General features: G+C 43.9%; 1 protein-coding gene across 1 annotated transcript in view; it reads left to right on the forward strand.

Annotated features, from left to right (window-relative positions):
• Positions 1-3460: 3460 nt before the first annotated feature.
• The window catches only part of kcnd1 (potassium voltage-gated channel, Shal-related subfamily, member 1), a 40228-nt gene continuing 23090 nt past the window's right edge, over positions 3461-20598 (forward strand). The window contains exons 1-2 of the mRNA XM_012815686.3: positions 3461-3653; positions 4986-6949. Coding sequence (XP_012671140.1) covers positions 5835-6949 — 1115 coding nt within the window. The 5' untranslated portion in view covers positions 3461-3653; positions 4986-5834. The remainder of the gene's footprint in view (positions 3654-4985; positions 6950-20598) is intronic.

Here is a 20598-nt window from a genome sequence, read left to right on the forward strand (position 1 = left end):
ACCCATACCACAACCTTTTTTTATTTATTTATTTCCTCTGAGGAAGGATGTTGTTTCTCTAACAACAGGGGTGTAGACTTGTCAGTAGAATTTCTCTTTTCGTTTATCATACCCATATCCATTTATTTTGGATGCGGGCTGCTCAGATAGTGTTACAGTCGGTTAGGTGGACGAAACATGTCATATTGTTTTTAAACAAGTAACCAGTATCATGATTTGAAGCGACATCCCGAGCTGCAATATCCACTTGGGATTTGTCTGTGTCATCAACTTTATCACCGAACTTTTCCCACAGTGTTTTCACATCTGCTAATATTATGAATGATGCGTGGTTTACGGTTGATGATGAAAAATGTGCTCTAATGCCATTAACTGCTCGAACTGAGAATTCTCTTAAGTGCTCTATGACAATGACATTATTAAAGACACTGACTAAATTGAAGTGGAATGAGGTTTGGTTTAGCTCATCAGCAAAGGGTCATGCCTCATGAAGATTTTGTCCTCTCCTGGTAAATGCCCTTGCCTTGGTTGTGCGAAGTGTCGGTTAATGCGACGAGCAGCCTTTGTCTTTTGATGTGGCCCAGCCTGGAGTGCATCAGTGAGGCGCTGAGATCTTCAGTGAGGCTTTTCACACCTCCCTTTAAATCATTCATAAAAAAAGAATCAGATAAATTAAACATGATACAGACACTACAGTCTATGGCAAGTGACTAACATGTAAGGTACTCAAATGTCTCATCCTGCCAGTGTCACCGGAGTAAATATGTAATGAACTCACAAAATATTGTTTTGAATTGTTCTTTTTTTAACATTGTATCTACCAAGATGCCATAGAAAGAATGGCAATCCGAGGACATATGGTGTGGCCAAGATGACTTCTCATAAATAATCTGGCTGTTGCTCATTCAGTTCATGGTTAGTCTCACACACGGGTCACCAGAATTGCCGAATGCCTCTGAATACTTAATAGACAGAAGTGAGATGAGTTCATGATACATAAACGTTCTGGAGTGGAACAGCATACGTACATTCCATTTATACATTTACTTCTGCTTTTTAATCCACCCACTTCTTTATACCATAACATAACAGTATAGGCTTGACAAAATTGTGTTTACACATATTAAATCCATCAGACATCACCTAGGTCAAAATTACGATAACTTGTTTTTCGATCTCTGAGATGTCGGGAGCAACATGTGACCATTTTCAGAAGCCATAAACTGTACGTGATCTGGTCTCTGGGTTAGTCTCCCTTCTCTTGTGCCCCCTAGTCCCCATGTTTTAGTGTTGTGTTATGTTTCAGAGACGGTCAGGTGCAAACGAGCTGAAGGTCTCTGCTTTCATGTCATAATTTTCTCTTTGTGGTACCTCCTCCCCTCTACACCCCTCCTGTCGTGTTTCCGTTCCACTGCTTTCGCTCAGCGCCAGATCTTTTCAAATTCCGTAAATTATTAATAGCTTTTTACAGTCTGCAAAAAAGTAGCGTTGTCTCTTTTCTCTCTCTGTGCTTCAGTCAAATGCCTCATCTTATAGAAAATAGTATTGCTTTGTCGATTCGGGTAACTGAAAATGAGGCTGGTCAATTAATTGATATTGTGCGCACTCCACTCTGATACCTGGCTCAGACAAATTAAAAAATTCAATAACATATCCTGAGGGGAAACTAAATTGTCAGTTCAACCTGCTCAGTTTTGTGTGCATTTGTTGATATGAAGCAGTCATTTGTAAGGTTATCACTACCAAAGTAATGGATATTGATAGCTGAACTGATCCAAAAAGACACCAATAAGATATCAAATACAATTCTGACTGTTCAGTTCACCTGAGAATTAGGTATTTTACCCTCCGAATCCAGGCAGGCAAATCAATTTCCACATTATTATAGTTATACCCAGCAGCACATGACAGAGTTTCATATGAGAATGGATCGAAACAGAATGACACTTATACCAGAGCACTTCTGCCTGAGATCCTTTTTTAATGAGGAGGATACAGTATTCAATTTTAGGGATGTGGCACTATCTGTACTGCCTGCTCTCCTTTCCAAAAAGTCTTAGTTTTTTTTTATCGTATAATTCAATTTCTTCCGCAACTTGCAAAGGTACGCACTTTGTACAAGGCCGTGCAGTTGAGACACAATAAAACACTACAAACAGAATAGCAGAGAAAGAGAAAAAAAATGCCCCAGCCAACAGTAAGCTGGAGACTGCTGTGTAGAAGTTCAGATGTAAGTTAGTGTGAAGGTGAAATGTTTGGAGAGTTAATAGATTGTATTGATGGTTTCAAAGGGAAACAGGTCAATATCTGATTGCTCCGTCTGGGCTCTGCATTGGGACTCACCGTAAATTATTGATTGAGAGAATGAAACATTCACACAGACAATGGCAAAGGGAACAGAGAGAATACTATGTCTTAATGCTAATCCATGTGGTTTGATTCTTGTTTTTTGTTGTTTCTTTTTGGAAAATCTGGAATGCATTTCATCGAGGAGCATGCAGTACACAACCGCAGTAAAAGTGTCTTTGCTTTTCACCCTGTTGCAGAATCCATACACGTTCATAAAGTCATTCATAACTTCTGGTTTGCATGTTTGTGCCTGTGAGTGATGTCATCCGGTGGTTGTAAATGCTAAATGAATGACTGTCAGACTGCTGAATTCAGCTTTTATCCACATGAATAATTCAGAGAAGCCGAGGAAATTTTCAGCACTGCTTGTGATTTTTATCCCCCTCGAACCAGACATTTCCCCGAAGATGGTGATCAGGGGAAACCCTGATTTTCTCTATTTGTCCACTCTAAAAAGGAAACAAACGCTGCGCCAAGCCAATGAATCTCCTCTTGCGTTTTGCAGACTTGAATTCTGTATTCTGAGGCGGTGGAAGCAAACGTGACACCATCTCCACTAAGTGCTCTGCGAATGGCCACTCAATCTTGTTTTATTTTTTTTTCTGTTGGCTATTAGAGCCTATAGACATTTTTAAATTCCCCTCAGTGCAGGTTGTTTTCCTCAGCTTTTCCTCTCACCACATCCAGGATGCAAGAAAACAGCCAGACAGATATATTTCACACATATGTCACAGCTAAATGTGTCGGTTCAAAATAAGCTCAGTCAAACTTGAAATAAGACACGTGCATGTTGCATGCAATGTGTCCACTCTGTGTACTCTGTGGAGGACTTTCTATACTGAACAAAACATCATCATCATCATCATCATCATCATCATCCTCATCATTATTGTCATTATTTCATTCCCGGCTAATGTAGGATGTAATGCATGGTTGAGAGATCTTGAGCACTATTGTGCATTTATGAGATACAGAGAGAGACAGAGTGAGGGAGTGAAAGAGAGAGAGAGAGAGGGTGGTGGGTTGAGCAAGCAAATGAGAGGGAGAGAGAGGGAGAGCAAGCGCAGCCACAGAACAGGAGGAGGCGGAGGAGGAGAGAGAGAGAGAGAGGGAGGGAGGGAGAGAGAGGAGAGCTGCCAGGACTAAGCATTACAATCACTCCTGTACTATCCTGTATCCAATATGGTTCGACTGCAGCAGAGGGGCTCCCGCATACCTGTTCACCGGGCACTCGTGTTTCCCCCTTCTCTCTTTCCTCGGCACGCCGGACCCTCCGCCCTCGTCCTCTCCAGCTAGAATGGAAGGTAACTCATATTTTATCCAGACGTAAATGGAGCATTAGAACCTAAGTAAACCTAAGAGAACTACGCATGCTTCACATACTTCAAGTTCATTGCCTTAGAGTACTCCTTAAACACTGAGACACTGAGACTGTGCTTGCTGTGGGCATATGCTGTCCTTAGATGTGTTCACTGGCTGGATTGTTCTTGATTAGAATTTCATTTAGGTTTGCTTTTAGGGATTTTAAAGAACTGTCACTATCTCTTGTATGATACAGTGTCAGGAGTTTTGAGTTGGTTTAGAGCACTAACCTGAAAATGGATTTTAGTGTGGAGTTACACCTTGAAATCACAGGAAGACCGTACGGGACAAACAGGGCACGGTGTCCCTTTATTGTGGGAACAAAACTTAGTTACCGATAGATTAGTCAGGTGTTTACGCTTTCCTTTTTAATTTGTGGTATGCAGTTTGAAAATAATGTTATTGTTCTCTGGAGCAGGAAGTCGTGGGTAATGTGGTATTGATTTCTGATTTGGAGTGCATGTTGCGCCCCTTACACAGTTACGTGACTGGGCTGGGTCACCTGCCTTTTGTTCATGTCCGGTATTCTGTTTGTCGGGGGCTAGTTGTCACATACGGCGGAGTTGGGAGCAGGAGTGCAGCAGTGCCTTACTGCATGTTCCTGGCTTTTTTATTGACTATATCTCAGTGGGATGTCCTTGTGAACAGACCATCCAGCCTATTTTAGAGCAACAGCAAAGATATGTGGAGATCTGTTGTATACAAACCAGACATGAATGAATTTCTCAGTTTGATTTGCTTAGTGATTGACATGCAGATTTTTTTGTACTGTGTACATTTTTCGTTCGCACGGAGCACCCTCGTGTTTATGAGTGTCACTTTTTTTACTGTGACAGAATTCACCGGAGGCTTACAGACTGTGTCACAGTCATTGAGCATCGAACACGCTCTCTAATGCTGATGAATGTTTGGCAGAACAGACTCTGAAAGCACAATTCTAAAATATACTGCTGAAACTGAAGCCCCTGTCAGAGCTCTTAAACTGTATAAATGTTGTGTACATAGGGCTTTGGACAATATCCTGTGTAGCTCTCCTTGTCTAAAGGGCAAGTGACACTCTAGAGGTGCTCTGTCTGTCTCTCCATGTCTTTTTGTATACTGCACTGTTTCCATACATGATCTGTCCTTTCTCTACAAACTCCAGCCCAGCAGGCAATGGGGATTGCTGTATTTCTTAATGCCTACCACTCTTATGCAGTCTGAATGACTCAAGCACACTTTTCAAGTGTGGTGCTGTGCAGCATCTAAGTTCTCTGTGTTGTCTGTTTTGACAGGTTTGTAAAGAGATGACCATACAAGGAATGCAGGGGACCTACGGCCCAAAAGTGCACCATTCACCATGCCCTATTAGAAAAGCCTGAAACTGAGTAGAGACGACAGAGTGCTAGCGCTCCAGAGAAAGAGAGGAAGAGAGTATATCAGATACTCACATAATCAAAGCTGGAGAGCTCTGTTTAGAAGGAGGAGAGCGAGTAAAGCGAAAGAGAGGGAGAGAGAAGCAACAGAGGAAAAAAAAATGTGTCTATCTTGCAACTTTTGAGAGCATCATCACAATTTAATAAGTATTTGAAACGCCACAGAGCAGCAACAAATCTGTCTTCCGAGAGGAGAGCCAATCAGTGAAGGCCAGACACATTAACCACACCATGTCTGGAGAGCTGTTGTGAGCGGCGCCATTAAGAGGACATACATTAATTATAACAAATACCGTGATTTTATACAGGCCCATTCTTGGATATATGTTTTTCTTTCTCTTGTGGTCGTAGACATGCTTTTTTCCTGAAATGCTAATGGCTTGACTTTTGAACTAGTCCTCGAGTGGTTTGCCCATGACCTTTTTCCTCGAAGAAGAAAACATAGCTACCTGCTCCTCGCCCGCTCTGTTCTCGCTACAAATGTCCAATCTCAGGTGAAACGCATGGACTGCTGCACTGGGACATCGGTCAACAAAAAACTAAGCCAAGCCTGTTGTTTGGAAGCCAGCAGTTCGGATGATTATTGTGGAAATACCATTCCTTTTCCTCTTGATCCGAAAAGGTTCACATACAATCCCTCAGGGCCCCCCGCCACTATTTCCCTTTATCTGTCTGTTGCTATAACGAGCTAGTAATCGTTAAACAAAAATGGCCGCTGGAGTAGCAACATGGCTGCCCTTTGCCCGGGCAGCGGCCGTGGGCTGGCTGCCCCTGGCAAAGAAGACCATGCCCAGGCCTCCTGTTGACAAAAAGAGTCGCAGTGATGAAATCCTTTTTGTAAACGTTAGCGGGCAACGCTTCCAGACATGGAAAAACACCCTCGACCGATACCCCGACACTCTGCTGGGCAGCTCGGAGAAGGAATTCTTCTACAATGAGGACACTCAGGAATATTTCTTCGACAGGGACCCTGAAATGTTTCGCCACATACTTAACTTTTATCGAACAGGCAAGCTGCACTATCCACGCCACGAGTGTATTCAGGCCTTCGATGAGGAGTTGGCCTTCTACGGCATCATACCGGAGATTATCGGGGACTGCTGCATGGAAGAGTACCGCGATCGCAAGAAGGAGAACCAGGAGCGACTGGCGGAGGACAATGAGGCGGGGGAGGGAGGGGATGCTCCACTGCCTCCGAACAGTACCTCTCGCGAGAAGCTGTGGAGGGCATTTGAGAACCCTCACACGAGTACCATGGCTCTGGTTTTCTACTACGTGACTGGTTTCTTCATCGCTGTGTCCGTCATTGCCAACGTAGTAGAGACGGTTCCCTGCCGGCCGATCATAGGCACCGTGAAGGACCTTCCTTGTGGCATGAAATACTCCCTGGCCTTCTTTTGTATGGACACGGCCTGCGTGCTCATCTTCACCTTCGAGTACCTGATGCGGCTGTTCGCTGCACCCAGCCGTTGCATGTTCGCGCGCTCCGTGATGAGCGTGATCGACGTGGTGGCCATCATGCCCTACTACATCGGCCTCGTCATGCCGGAGAACGAGGACGTCAGCGGTGCCTTCGTCACGCTGCGCGTGTTCCGCGTCTTCCGTATCTTCAAGTTCTCCCGCCACTCGGCGGGCCTGCGGATCCTGGGCTACACCCTCAAGAGCTGCGCCTCGGAGCTGGGCTTCCTCCTCTTCTCCCTCACCATGGCCATCATCATCTTCGCCACGGTCATGTTCTATGCCGAGAAAGGCACCAAGGGCACCACCTTCACCAGCATCCCAGCATCCTTCTGGTACACCATCGTTACCATGACGACTCTAGGGTAAGTCAGCCACCATATCTTCTGCAGTGTTTATTTGACTCTTGTTGTAGCTTCTCAGTCACAGGGATTTGCTATTGCTTGGCTAAATCTGTGGCTCAAATTACTTCAGCGCTCATGTCACGTCAACTGCGTTTATGTGAGATTAAGTGCTATATACATTCTTTTTCTGAACATTAGCCACTTACAGGGCTGCTCTAGACCTACTGAGTGGTTATTCATTTGTCACACGTTCTGCCCACAGTTCCACCATGCCCACACCTCAGAGCCATTTACAGTTTACACTTAATTGGCCTGTAATTGCACTCAAAATGACATTCTGGGTTTTGGTATGCTGAACACGAGAAGAACCACACAGAGCAGGTGCTGGTACACTCATTACATGATTCCCACAGATGCAGATGAGTGCGATTACTAATTTTGCAGTCGATGTAGTGCTTGTTTTTAGTCAAACAAACAAATCAAAAAATAATGCTCTAAAATGACTCTGGCTTTGAAAGTGACTAAATATACAGAGCAAGAAACAGACACAGAAACATCAAAACAAACTACAGAATGCCACAAAAGGACGTCTATCATCACACAGCCTATTAAAATATTGAGAGCCCAGTCCAGCATCATACAGGGTCTTGGAGACAAGCCGATAATGGGCATCCCATAACAAGGTTTGATCTGCAGCAGGACTGTGGGCGTGCACTGAGCACACTAAGCCACAGAGACAAACACGGGGGTCTGTCTAGTTTCTCTGACTTCGCCCTGCTCATTATTTCCTGAGTCATCCCGCTTGTTTTTAGAAGATAGCAATCCCCCAGTCCATTAAACACAAATCAGTATGTGTCCAGTGTCTTAATGGATGCCTACCACAGAAAGCTCTCATTTCCTTCTTTATCGTCTCGGTAATCTGGGGATCTCTGACCTTGCCATGGTTATATCTTGGGCTAGAGTCGATTTAATTTCAGGCATAGCGAAAGGGCTAGAAGAAATACGTATGTGTAGTCAGATAACACAAACACGCGCACAAGCACAACAACCTACTCATTTTCTTGAGGTCGTATCTTGAGTATAGCGAAAGGAGTGAAATAAGTGTGCTCTCGGTTTGAAATTAAGAAGTGTGAAACACGTGGGAGTTTAATCTGTCCTGCTGCCACGAATCGTGACAGACGCCCATGTGCAACTGCCACAGAGGCCTACTGTGGAGGCTAACCATGCAATATGATATCAGCTCAACAGCTCCCCAAAGCCATAAGCACAGAGGTTTCACTCATTAGTCTGAGAGTATGACGCGCCATAAGACGAGTCCGCTGGGACCACTGAAGCACAGCCATCTTGCAGGCCTCATGGCGGGATGGGGAGAGAAAAAAATGAGCCGTGTCCGACTGAGCCAGGAATTCATGTTTTACTGATACAGCATGATGGGTCTCCATTTGATTGATTAAGGTGGAGCCTGGTCCAGAGTCCACAGGAAACAATGGCTGAGCAGGGAGATGAGGGAAATAGAACGAGCTCTAAGTCTTACTGTTTGAAATAAAAGAACTTGAGACTTGGATGTTGAGAGCCTTGGTGCTAACTGTAACTGTAGTTGTTTTCCACTTTTTTTGCTATTGCTTGATATATTATATCAGAAGACATACTGTATGGATCTATTTGTACTAAGGGGTTGTGAAGCTATTGGGTATAATGTCTACAGGAGTTTTTCTTATTGATCCTTGAGGGTAGGAATTCTAATCAGGTCACTAATCAAGAGCTAAGGTATTTTATTCATTTAGCATTGATAGCTCAGAGATAACAATGACATAGTGCTGTGCATGGCTGTCAAACCCTGATGACAAATTGTCTTGGCTTAAATATCAGATTTCCATTAATGTTAATAACCGCAATCTATTTTTTCTAGGAGCTTAATCTGGTTGTACATTATGTAAATTAAAGTAAATGGTAACATTTATCTTAATATTCCTGCACAGAGTGAAAACACCAAGAGCTTAATCTTTTAAACATTAGTATCTATTTCAGACGAAAAAAGGATTTGTGCTCCTACTGACTACACAGGTCTGGAAAGTTCTGGATTAAATCATACAGACAGCAATGTGTGCAAACGAGGATAATGTCGCTGTCTTCCTCGGCACTCATTAAATCATCTTCATTAAAAATACTGCTAGTCTGTAAGAGGCAGAGCACATACCTTGGATACATACGTGCATATGGATGGCTTTGAGAGCAACGCCAATGGAGAAGAGCTGCTTAAAACATAGAAAGCATAACTACAGTAAACTCTACTTGGGGAAATATAATATAACTACAAGGGAACATTCCAAAGTAAGTTTTAAGAAATGTCACCTCTAGATTAGGTGCATTAAAGGTCAGCTGGGTAGATGGTTGTATGAGTATTTGAAGTTGTGTCAGCATTTCAAACTATGAAATTGAAAAAATCCAGGTTTTATGGCATGTATCCACATTCTCTGACCATATTCGTCTCAGTGGAATTAGGGAGGGGGGGGGGGGGGGGTCATTCAATCATGATAAAAGTTATTATGAGTTGGCCAAGGGATAGTGACGTTTTGAATGTGCAAAGGTGACATCAAAGATGAGGAAGAGAATCCTTCTCTTGCCAAGCTGGCGACATTGTTGGTGTATATATAATCACCCTTTCTAGTAATAACTTCAGCAGAGGCCTGGGAGAAGTTCAGAAAAATGATAACTCTCATCCATCCACAGCTGGAGCTGGAGTGTTTTGGCACACTGCATTTTGGACACGGACATAATGATGGTGTTGGTGGTGGAGCCCATCAGTTAAACTTCAGATCCTCTCCAAAAGTAGTTCCAGAAATTGTTGAGAATCACCTCATGATTCTTAGCTCTTCCGTCAGCAGGGATTCAAGGCCACCTCCAAAAAAGGAGAGAAAAGGGAAATAATTATGAACAGTTTCAAATGAAGAGATGCAAAGCTACTCTTGTTGCTGTGGTGATGGTGAATGAATGAATGGAGAGAGAGAGAGAGAGAGAGAGAGAGAGAGAGAGAGAGAGAGCGAGCACAGAGCACAGAGCGCACAGAGCGCACAGTTTGGTTGAAAGGGCTAATGCAATACTTGCCTTCCATCCATTAAGGTGGTTTCTATGCAGATAGGTGAATCAAGCAGAAAAATGTTAGCCCTGCGGAAAGCTATTACCCAATTTTTATTTCACACGTCTATGTAAGCATTTGCATTTACACACATTTGGCCCAGATATGAAACGATAAATATCCAGAGTAATCCCAGGTTATTTCCATGCCTCTGTATGCAAAGCGCTGAACGAACGATTCTAATGAAAGAATGTATATTTAATTATATCTCTATATATTTTTTTGTTCTCGTTTTTTTGCTGAGCTGGCACAAAGAGCGACTACATGCACTAATGGTTTAGTGGGCTCCCTGGCTGATGAGCTGCGGTCTCCGCGATGATGGCCTGTTAAACGCGCCGCTTTAGCCTAGTGTGCAAAAAGATTGCGAGTAATGTATGCTGATCAAGGCAGCGCCGGCAAACACTCACCCAAGACTCCGCTCAATGAGTGCAAGATTCTATTTGCAATTACTTGACCTCGTCTCTGGCGGCGGCTGACTAGAATTCTCATTAATGGAACTTAATATCTACCTTCTTTTTTTTTTTTTCCTCCGCTACTCCCCTGACCTTGGCCTATTCCCAGATAACTGGCCGAGCAACTGAGCGAGCGCTTCGTGACGCGCGTGATGACTGTGGGGAGGGAGTTAACAAGGGATGCTCCTTTGAAAGTCGGTTCGGTTTTTTTCTTTGTTCCATGATTGAACATGCTCAGTGGAGTACAGAAGTGACAGATTCTTTAAGTACACGTATTATCCATATCCACTGGCTTAGCTTTACTGGTTATGTCGATTAAATACGTTTTCATATGATTCAGATACTGTACACAAATTTGGCTTGAAATCTGAGAGGACCGTTATATGATATAGTATGTGACGTGTTACTGAAGCTCAGTTAGAGTCAACTGTGACAGCCTTCCAGTTAAACCAGAGTTTGAATACATTGGCACATTACTTGTATCACCACCCCCTCCTCCCTTCAGAGTTTCTCATTAGTACAGTTACAGCCGATTGAAGCTTAATTCCACCCATTTTTTTTTTTACTAGAGAACAAGTCTCTTTACTCCCACTGCATGACTTGCTCCTGTGTGAAATGGCTCTCCTCCGTCACTCACCATCTGCTATTGGATTATATAAGGATCTTGAGGGGGAGAAAAAAGACAAACACTTGTCTGTCCTTGAACAATACAAGGCTCGGGGGACTACATAACAATGACGCTACGCACAAATGTCACTGACACAATCTGATTATATCATTTGAACGACATGCATTGCTTCGGGGTCGGATAAGACCCATTTGCCCCTCCCGCGTCCCTGCCGTAAGTAAATCTGTGAGTGCGAGCCAATTCAGCCACGGTGCACTGTCGAGTTATTTAACTTCGGTAAAATCGCCACCGCTTGCTGCCACCAGGGTGCTTTTGATTGCAGGCCAGCTTCATCACCTGTTGGAAGGATGCCACGGGAGGACACTGGCAATAACGTCTAATAAAATAAGTAGAGGAATCTGCTGCAGTCTCCCTTAGATACACCTTTAAGAACAAGGGTACAGAATGCACAACGACAGAGGGTAATGAACAGCCCAAATGGCCCAAAAGGCCCCCTGTGATAACACCCCTGAACCAAACCGGAGATTGTGAACGACTAACCTGAGGTAGACATAATGGAGTATGGAGGTACTAGGATGGTCTCTGTGAAGATGAAAAACCATGATTTGAGTACAGAGAGGCTCCTCCTCACATACATAGCTATGTAAACGCCCAATCGGAAGCCATGATGACACGCACTTTTTGGCCATAAAGAGAGCAGCGCTAGAGACCTGACTGCACGTCGCTCCAGGGGTCACGGGTTTGGCTTCCCAGTGCTAGAGATTGATTTTTATTGCCGTCATTATCTGTGTTTATGGATGGCAGAGAATTGCCCTTAATAATGAAAGCGCAATACTCTACTCTACGAAGACATTTCAGTTGGCCTTAAACTATAGTCATAGATCATATATTTTTAGACATGTATCTCAGATATTGACGGTGTGTAATGATAAAGAGTGTTTATTTCACTGGACACTGTATAGAATTTAAACAGATATAGTAGGTTCTTTGCGGTGCCTTCTTATGGAACCTGCCCTCTTCCTTCTGCTTGATTGATGTTTGCACTTGGGCTTGCTTCACCTGCTCTTCCTTTCTCTCTCTCTCTCTCTGTGTCCTTTGACTGACACAATACATCTAATCGCTGAGAGTGATCTCAAGTGAACACAAAGTATTTATCAGCCATCCTCAGAAAGAGCCTGAGCTCATAACAGCAAGGCTTAGACTCCAGAAAGATACACACAATCAGGAAAGTGTAGATATGGTCAATCTTTCCCTCCCTCTTTGTGTGTGTCTGTGTATGTATGTCTAAGCAACGAATGGCTCTGTGTGTGTGTGTGAGCTGTGAGTGAATATGTGTGTGTGTGTGTGAGTTGTGAGTGAATGTCTGTGTGAGCTGTGAGCGAATGTGTGTGTGTGAGTTGTGAGTGAATGTGTGTGTGAGTTGTGAGTGAATATGTGTGTGTGAGTTGTGAGTGAATGTGTGTGTGAGCTGTGAGCGAATGTGTGTGTGTGAGTTGTGAGTGAATGTGTGTGTGTGTGTGTGAGTTGTGAGTGAATGTGTGTGTGTGTGTGAGTTGTGAGTGAATATGTGTGTGTGTGAGTTGTGAGTGAATGTGTGTGTGTGTGTGAGTTGTGAGTGAATATGTGTGTGTGTGAGTTGTGAGTGAATGTGTGTGTGTGTGTGTGAGTTGTGAGTGAATATGTGTGTGTGAGTTGTGAGTGAATGTGTGTGTGAGTTGTGAGCGAATGTGTGTGTGTGAGTTGTGAGTGAATATGTGTGTGTGAGTTGTGAGCGAATATGTGTGTGTGTGTGAGTTGTGAGTGAATATGTGTGTGTGAGTTGTGAGTAGATGTGGAGTGGATGAGTAAAACAGAATACATTGTTGATCTACCTTACACACCAAACTCGTATCTTTTATCTGTTAACTGTTATTCATTCTTTTATGCATTTATTTTGCCATTTCAGCTTCATTTTCAACACTGTAAACATCTATCTTGTGTAAAGACATACACATGTTAACAAAATCATATCTTGAAAGTGAGTGACAGCCTTCTTATGGTCTGACAACTGTGAATCCACATCCAACCACCCAATTCATCTGCTAGAAGTGAATACAATTCACACCATAAATGTGTCCCACCTTTCAAGCACCCTAACATTTTCCCTGTTTCTCATCCTGTTCTGTCTCACATACTGATGGACTCCATGCATGTTAGGTAAAGGTAGGAATGCACCAGAAGGAATGACACCCCATTCGCTGTGCAGGCACTCTATAAATTCCACCATTTCAGAAATATGGTGTTTTTGTCAGATGACTCGTTGTCCCATTTTTCACAGAGACACTTGTAAGTCCATTTGTATACAAGTGCACAGAACAGCGCCGTTGTAATTCATGCGTGTGCTGCCCAGTGCACTGAATGCTGCTGCTGGATAATAACCCACAATCCATAATCTGTAAAGAAAAGCAGGGCCGTGGGTTTTTTATGCGGATAACTGGATTTGTTTCCCCTGTGAAGGTCTTCAGAGTGGTGCTTGACCAAGACGGATGTGTCACAACAAACGTGCAGGCTTTTACTTACAAGTTATGCAGTATGTTGTCGTGTTATTTCCATGTGTACAGTTTACAGCTCCAAATCAGTTTGCTCTACTGAAGGAAGCAAACTTCTATCCGGGGTATATAAAGATCACATACATAATCATCAAACCGACATCACATTAAAACCTTCCTGTGCAGTGCAGATGTTTAACTGCATGTAGCTCCTGCAGTATTACAGCCTATAGAACACATGTAGCCAGCATGTAGGTCCCCAGGTTCAGTCAGTTGGAACTGATAAGGGAATAAAAGCAAGCCATGTCCTACAGTTAACCTGGGGCTATTGCCTTGTCCTATCACAACCTATAAGCCTCTCATAAGTCTCAGTAAACAAGTAGCCCCTAGCAGCCGTCAGAAGGTCCTTCTTTTATGGTTTATTCAAAGGTAGTGAACAATCTCTTTTCCAGCTTCATTCAGGTATCCTACCACCATCCTTTCATGAATCCATACAAAGTGCCGAGCTTTCGAATGACCCAGTGAGAGGAGATGGCCTGAGAGCCGGACATCGAGAGAGAGAGAGAGAGCGACTGATGTCACCATGGCGTTAATTGTTCCCCTCTCACCGTGGTAAAAATGTACCTGGCACACTTGGTGGCTGTTCAGCGGCGCTGAGTTTTTTGTTCCGTCTAAAAATAATTGGGCGGCTCTGCTCCGTCAGATGGCCTCTCGCTGTGGCCCGTCTGCGCGCTGGTCCTGACCTATTTTACTGGCTGCATGCGCGATGGAGACGACAAAGCTGACATGTTTTCCTCCCCGCCCGAGCTCCAGCCCTCTTTCCGTGGTGCCCCGCTCTTCTCCCAGCGGGGTGGCAGGGAAACGGGCAGACGTGCCAGCGATTTAAGCTCTGTGTCTCTTCACCCCGCAGCGAAGGTGGGGTGGGGGGTGGTGACAGGAAATTTATAATCTGCTGGGGCCTCAATAATCTTTTACCTGTGAACCTGTTCGTATTCCCTCAGTGGTTTTATGGGTTTCTAAGTGCCTCCACTTGGAAGCCTTTGCTGTACTCGAAGTAGGCTTTGCTATGTTTCAGCCATATAGCTGTGTATAGTTCATAAAAGATGAGAAAGATGGAGTGATTAGAATGATGCGTGGACATGTGTGGATTACGTAAGCAATGTAAGATTACTTCACAGACTTGTCCTGTGTTTAAACTACAATTTGGCAGGATTTCTGAGAATGGAGACAGTTTTGTAGCTATCGGAAAAAGAAAAAAACTTCAGCACAGTCACCCTTATGAAAAGGGTTGGCAGTCATGGCTGGGTTTGGCGTCCTTGGCCTCTCCACTGACAAACACACGCACATACTGACACACACACACACACACACACACGCACATACTAAAACACACACACACACACACACACACAGCTGAAGAAAATCACTGGGGCCCTGAACCACTGTGCCTGTGTCTGGCCGAGGGGAGCCTCAGAAGCGTGCTCCTCACCGCCTCTCGTGCTGAATATTACACCGTCACCAGACCCCCTGCTCCCTGAATAGAGAGATGAGGAGACACTCCCATGCTTCTCTGGGTCCATTACATCCTCTTCCTCCTCCTCCTCCTCGTCCTCTTCCTCTGCTCATCTACATCACTTTGACAATGGGATCATGGTTTTTAAGATCCATTTAAACCTGATCACTCTCCTCTCGTGTCTCCTCTCTACCACCCACTAAAATTCTGCGCCACTGGGGAGAGAGTTTAGGAATGCGTTTGTTTTACGGCCTCACAGTAGGAGAGTCTTTAATACCTGGGATTTGTTGCTATTCTCTTTTGAGCTTAGTGGCAAGAAATCCCACGGATGATGTGTAGTTCCTCTTGTAGATGACCCTGTTTATCCAGTGTGAAATGTTATATTTTGTATGTCAAATGTGGTACAAAGGACCTTTAATATTAGATACTAAGAATTGTATTTTGTTAAAACGAAAGACTTTTATTTTGTTAATGTGACCTGTGACCAGGATGTTTAGAGGTGAAAAGGTGGATGTTGAGAGGTGAAAAGGTTGCCCGCTGAAAAGTCACTGTGAGTTAGTACTCTTGACGGTTTAAGGTTCGCTACTCTACTAAAAGAGATGACAAGCGGTGTTCACGGTAATGAATTTTATACAGTTTAATAAACGCAACAGTTTTATAACATCTGTCGAGCCATCATTTGGTAGAGATAGCTACACCTCTACCTGGACATTTTTGTTTTGTTTTGTTGTTTTTTGTTGTTGTTGTTGTTGAATCTGCACCCTGTGAAATGTTCGATGGGGTTTTTAACCACAGAGATGAACATCAACTGCCATCTCACCCCTCACCCCCCGCCCGCCCAGCGCCGGTGATATTTCATTCATGGCTCCTCTCTTATTCCCACCACATGTCACAATTCCTCCCGCCCTGGAATGGTTCAGAAAAAAAGCGACAAGCGGATGATTTATTGAGAGATCACTGACCGGGCCATCCAGCCCACACAGTGCCTCTCACTCTTTCTCGGATATTTAATCACCCTGGAAACATAGCATTGTTTTTGTGATTTATTGCCCCACAATAATAACATCTGACCGTTTCTGGAGGGAAGACCGACTCAATGTCACTTTGAAAATGGAGGAAACAGGACATGCAAGAGGCAAACCCTCTCATTTTAGAAGAGTGGTAATGTCCCCTCCCAGTGCGCCCCTGTATGACAGTACACCCAAACTGGCATTTAAAAAGCTAACAAAGCTAACAAAGGGACTGAATCATATGTAACTTCTTTTCTTATCTCTTGACATTTCCATTCCCTAAAGGTGCAGATCATTGTATGATAGAGGAACAAGAGCAATGACCTCATTCATTGGGCCACAAACCAATCAGCAGTGTTTATACTCCAGTCCTGTTTGATGAAAGAGTTTCATCATCATAATTCATGCAACATTTTGGAGCCCTGGTGGAAGCCTAGAAATGAAAAATGTGCTTTCTTAGACTTTGCTTTTAAGAGGAGTGTGGCTCTTTTTTTGGAGAGTTTTCACTCTTTTAGCATCACACACACTATGCCAAGGGAATACATGCAATCTGTTTTGACAGAGGTAGACACATTTGTCCCCCTTAAGTGTGTTAAATGCAGTGCCCTTCAAGGAATTCGCTCCGGTTGATTATCAGATTCAGCTCCCTTGCATCAGGGATAGAGAGTTGTTGTTTTTTTGTACTGCACAATTGACCATGCAAAGGTATGTTTACCCACTAATTAGCCAAGTATTTTCCAGGTTCAGGATACTAACCCTACAAGCAGCCGAGCACATTCGTTTGTGGCCTGGTCCTGATCCTCGGCCATTCGCTACCATCCCTTATACACTATCTGCAGGAGCATTTTATATACAGCCACTGTCACTTCTGGCAATAATCATTCAAGATGGCTCGGTTGCACCACCTCTATTTCCTGCAGTTACACAAAGGACAGCTAGCTGGGCTGGGACTGGGACTGAAGCAGTGATAGCAGTCTAATTCAAACCGCTGAAGCATAAACACAGTGAAGCACAGGAGGGAAGGAGGTGGGGGGGGGGGGGGGGGGGGGGGGGGGGGGGGGGGGGCAGTGTAGCATGCAGGCGGAAGAAATACTGACTGCTCAATACTCCAACACTGTGTCCAGTACCCCTCTGATTTATGTGCAAGCGGGTGATGAGGGCTTTGCTTAGCTTATGACATATTGGAGCTTGGAGCCTACTCTCCTATAAGTGTGTGTTCAGTTAGCAAGATATAAGATCGATTACACCAGGCTCCTCCTATAGATATACACGATGGAATACCATATCTTGGTACACTGAGGCAATATGGTCAAGCTAATGATACACGTACATGCTTCAGAAACTTGTGAGACCATCTGGCTTAATAAGCATCCAAGCAACATTGAGAGTCTATGCTACTAGAGATATATAATAAATCCACTGAATTATCCCCCCCCACCCCCCCAACAGTTGCTCTTCAATTATTGAATCTTTCCATATCACAAAATCTAGTGAAAATGTATCAGAGTAGTAAACGTAGGTGCAGAGCTGTGTTCACAGAATCAACTGTAGTGTGCTGCTGGCCATTATTTCCGCGGTGGAAGATTTTACTGTGCTTGCCTAGGGACAAGAGGGGGCAGGTGGTGTAAACAATTGACTATCAGGAGCTGGAAGAGGAACATGAAATCCCAATCCCTTCTCCTGCAAATTTTATGCACATCTCATCAATAAGTCATTGCAAAATATTACGCTGCTTTTATGAAGAGTCGTGAGACCGGAGCCATGTTTGTCCTCAGTGTGACTCTAGATCCATGTCCCAAACACATATATTTTATAGCATTTTATAGCCAAAATGTGGCCTACCCAGGAAATGAGAAATGGTGGTAGAAGCAACTGCTGTAGAATTTTATAAGTCTGTCATATTATGGGGAAGTGCTTTGGTATATTTCAGACAGCACATCATGTTAAAGGCTTCTCACTTCTCATTTCATTTCATCAAATGTTATTTATTTGTATTCATTATATCTTATCATCATTAAGTGCTATTCGGTCTTGACATCTCTCTCAATCATATCTCTCTCTATCCTCATTCCCGCTCATCTTCTCATTAAAGAAGCAGGCCAATTTCCTCAATAAAGACACCATTTTTCAGACAATTAAATTTACTGCAATTTCATTTATTGCAGAAGACTAAATTTGCCTTGATGAGAATACTTGATTGAATCTTAAACCCCTTTTGACCGAAAAAGGATCTTCGCTCCCTCTTGCGGTGCTTCACTCCAACGATACACTGCCTTCACCCTTAAGTTGCTTTCCCTGGCAATATTCCTGCCTTTATTTCGCCATCAATCTAGTCATGCTGAGTAATTCTAGCATATCTCTTTCAGGCAGGCCTACAGCCTCTCATATGGGAGTAAAATAAAAGACTATTCATAGTAGGGCTGATGTCAAAAATCTATGCGTCCAGGGCACAAAAGAGTATCAACCCTTCCACCCCACCTTTGCCAATCGATGTATTTTATTACTCCCAAGCTACAATCACCTCATTTAAAGTTATTAAATCCCCCTATGCCATTTATACTTTCCTTAACCTGAACACATCACTATACTGAAGCCTATCTGAAAGGCTACAATAAATAAATAAAGTGAGACAAAATGGGAGCAAATTGCATATCATAAATAAAAGATACGGTAAATGGTTAGTATGATTCATCTCCGATCATACAGGCCCTCATGATCCCTTAGCACCCCCCCCCCCCCCCTTCATCCCATCAAGCACACATGCAGGCACATATAGCATATAGCTCTATATATAACCCACAATACACTGGTGCTGATTAAAACATGCTCACAGCAGAGCCAGCAAAGTGCCTCGCAAGAGGATGGGCTATTGACAGCCATACCGCCGGGATTGCATGGGGCATGTTTGTGTCCACTTCACTGTTCGACCACAGCGAGCCTCCTCCGTCTTGCCACGGACGGAGAGAGAGAGAGGATCCTCAGGATAACTTGCGCTCATTGCATCGGCATTTGTAAATACCACTCCGCTGATGAAGACATATGATAGCGGCATTAGCTCACCATACGCGCGCAGCTATATTTAAACCCTGAAATAGCCTCCCGCGGAGTGAAATAAAAGGCATCTGAGGCGGCTGTGGCGTGTGCTGTTGCCCATACATACATCATGCGGCACTGAGCCGTACAGCGCTGTTGTTCAGCTGAGGAGCACGTAGGGGTCGGTCACCAGCGCGGTATAGATCATGCACGCAGCAGAGCACAGTACACACGTGCCTTGTCATGGTGCAATGCCTTCGGCTTAACCCAGGGGTCAGTGAGGCCTGGAGATGCCATCATGAGCTGGACAAGGGGAGGGGAAGGGTCGTCATTTGCTTCAGTGTTGACTTCTTTGTTGTTTGTTCCTTTGTTTGCTCTTTCTTTCTTTCTGTTTTTTTTCTTTTTTCTTTTCTTTTTGCCTTCCTTTCTGTGCCCTCAGGCCCCGAAGCCCATATTTCAGTATGGTTTAAAAGTATAAACAGACTACCTCCAGAGGAGACAGCGCAGCAGTGCAGAGGTGTAACTCGAGCAGCGCTCCCTCCACTCTGCAGTTCATTTTAGTCCTACCCAATAAGTCATCCGCTCTAATCGGAGGGCCAAATCATGAGAACTGGTGAGAGGAAAAGTTACGTAGCGTAGCCGTAATGAATATAGTGTTTAAGGCTAGTGGTAATGCTAACATAAGATCTACACAGTGGGTGCACTACTACTGTCACATGTAAATGAAATGACTGTAGCTTTTTGCTGTTGTAAATCTGTAAAGAAGGAGAACTTAGTACGAAGAACACAAACAGAACACACTTTCGTGTATTTACAGTACTTGAGCGTCTGTCCCAGTAAACGCTGCTCCTTAGGATTATTTTAAGAAAAGTGTGCCTTGTTGTTCACCCTCACTGTCCTCAGCAAAGCTGAAGTTCTATAAAAAGACACAGATAGACAAAGCAACGCTCTCAGTTGAAAATGTGTTTCAGATCAGTTTAGATTCAGATAATTCATTATAGTTATAGTTGATGAAGATCTGAGAACTCTCTCTCTGCTTCCCTCTCTGGCTAAGTCATCACGAATGAGGATGACATCCTCATCAGCCTGTGCAAAACCACTAGTGACTAATCCATTCTATTTTCACCTCACCATATGAACTCATCTCTCTCTCTCTCTCTCTCTCTTTCTTTCTCTCTCTCTCTCTTTCTTTCTCTCTCTCTCTCTCTCTCTCTCTCTCCCTCTCCCTCTCTCCTCTCTCTTTCTCTCTCTTTCTCTCTCTCACTCTCTCTCTCTCTCTCTCTCTCTCTCCCTCTCCCTATCCCTCTCTCTCTCCCTCTCTCTCTGCCTCTCTTTCTCCCTCTCAAAGAAAGCACCCGCTAATTTTATAA

This window comes from Clupea harengus, chromosome 4 (genome assembly GCF_900700415.2).
Source record: "Clupea harengus chromosome 4, Ch_v2.0.2, whole genome shotgun sequence".
Taxonomy (NCBI): Eukaryota; Metazoa; Chordata; class Actinopteri; order Clupeiformes; family Clupeidae; genus Clupea; species Clupea harengus.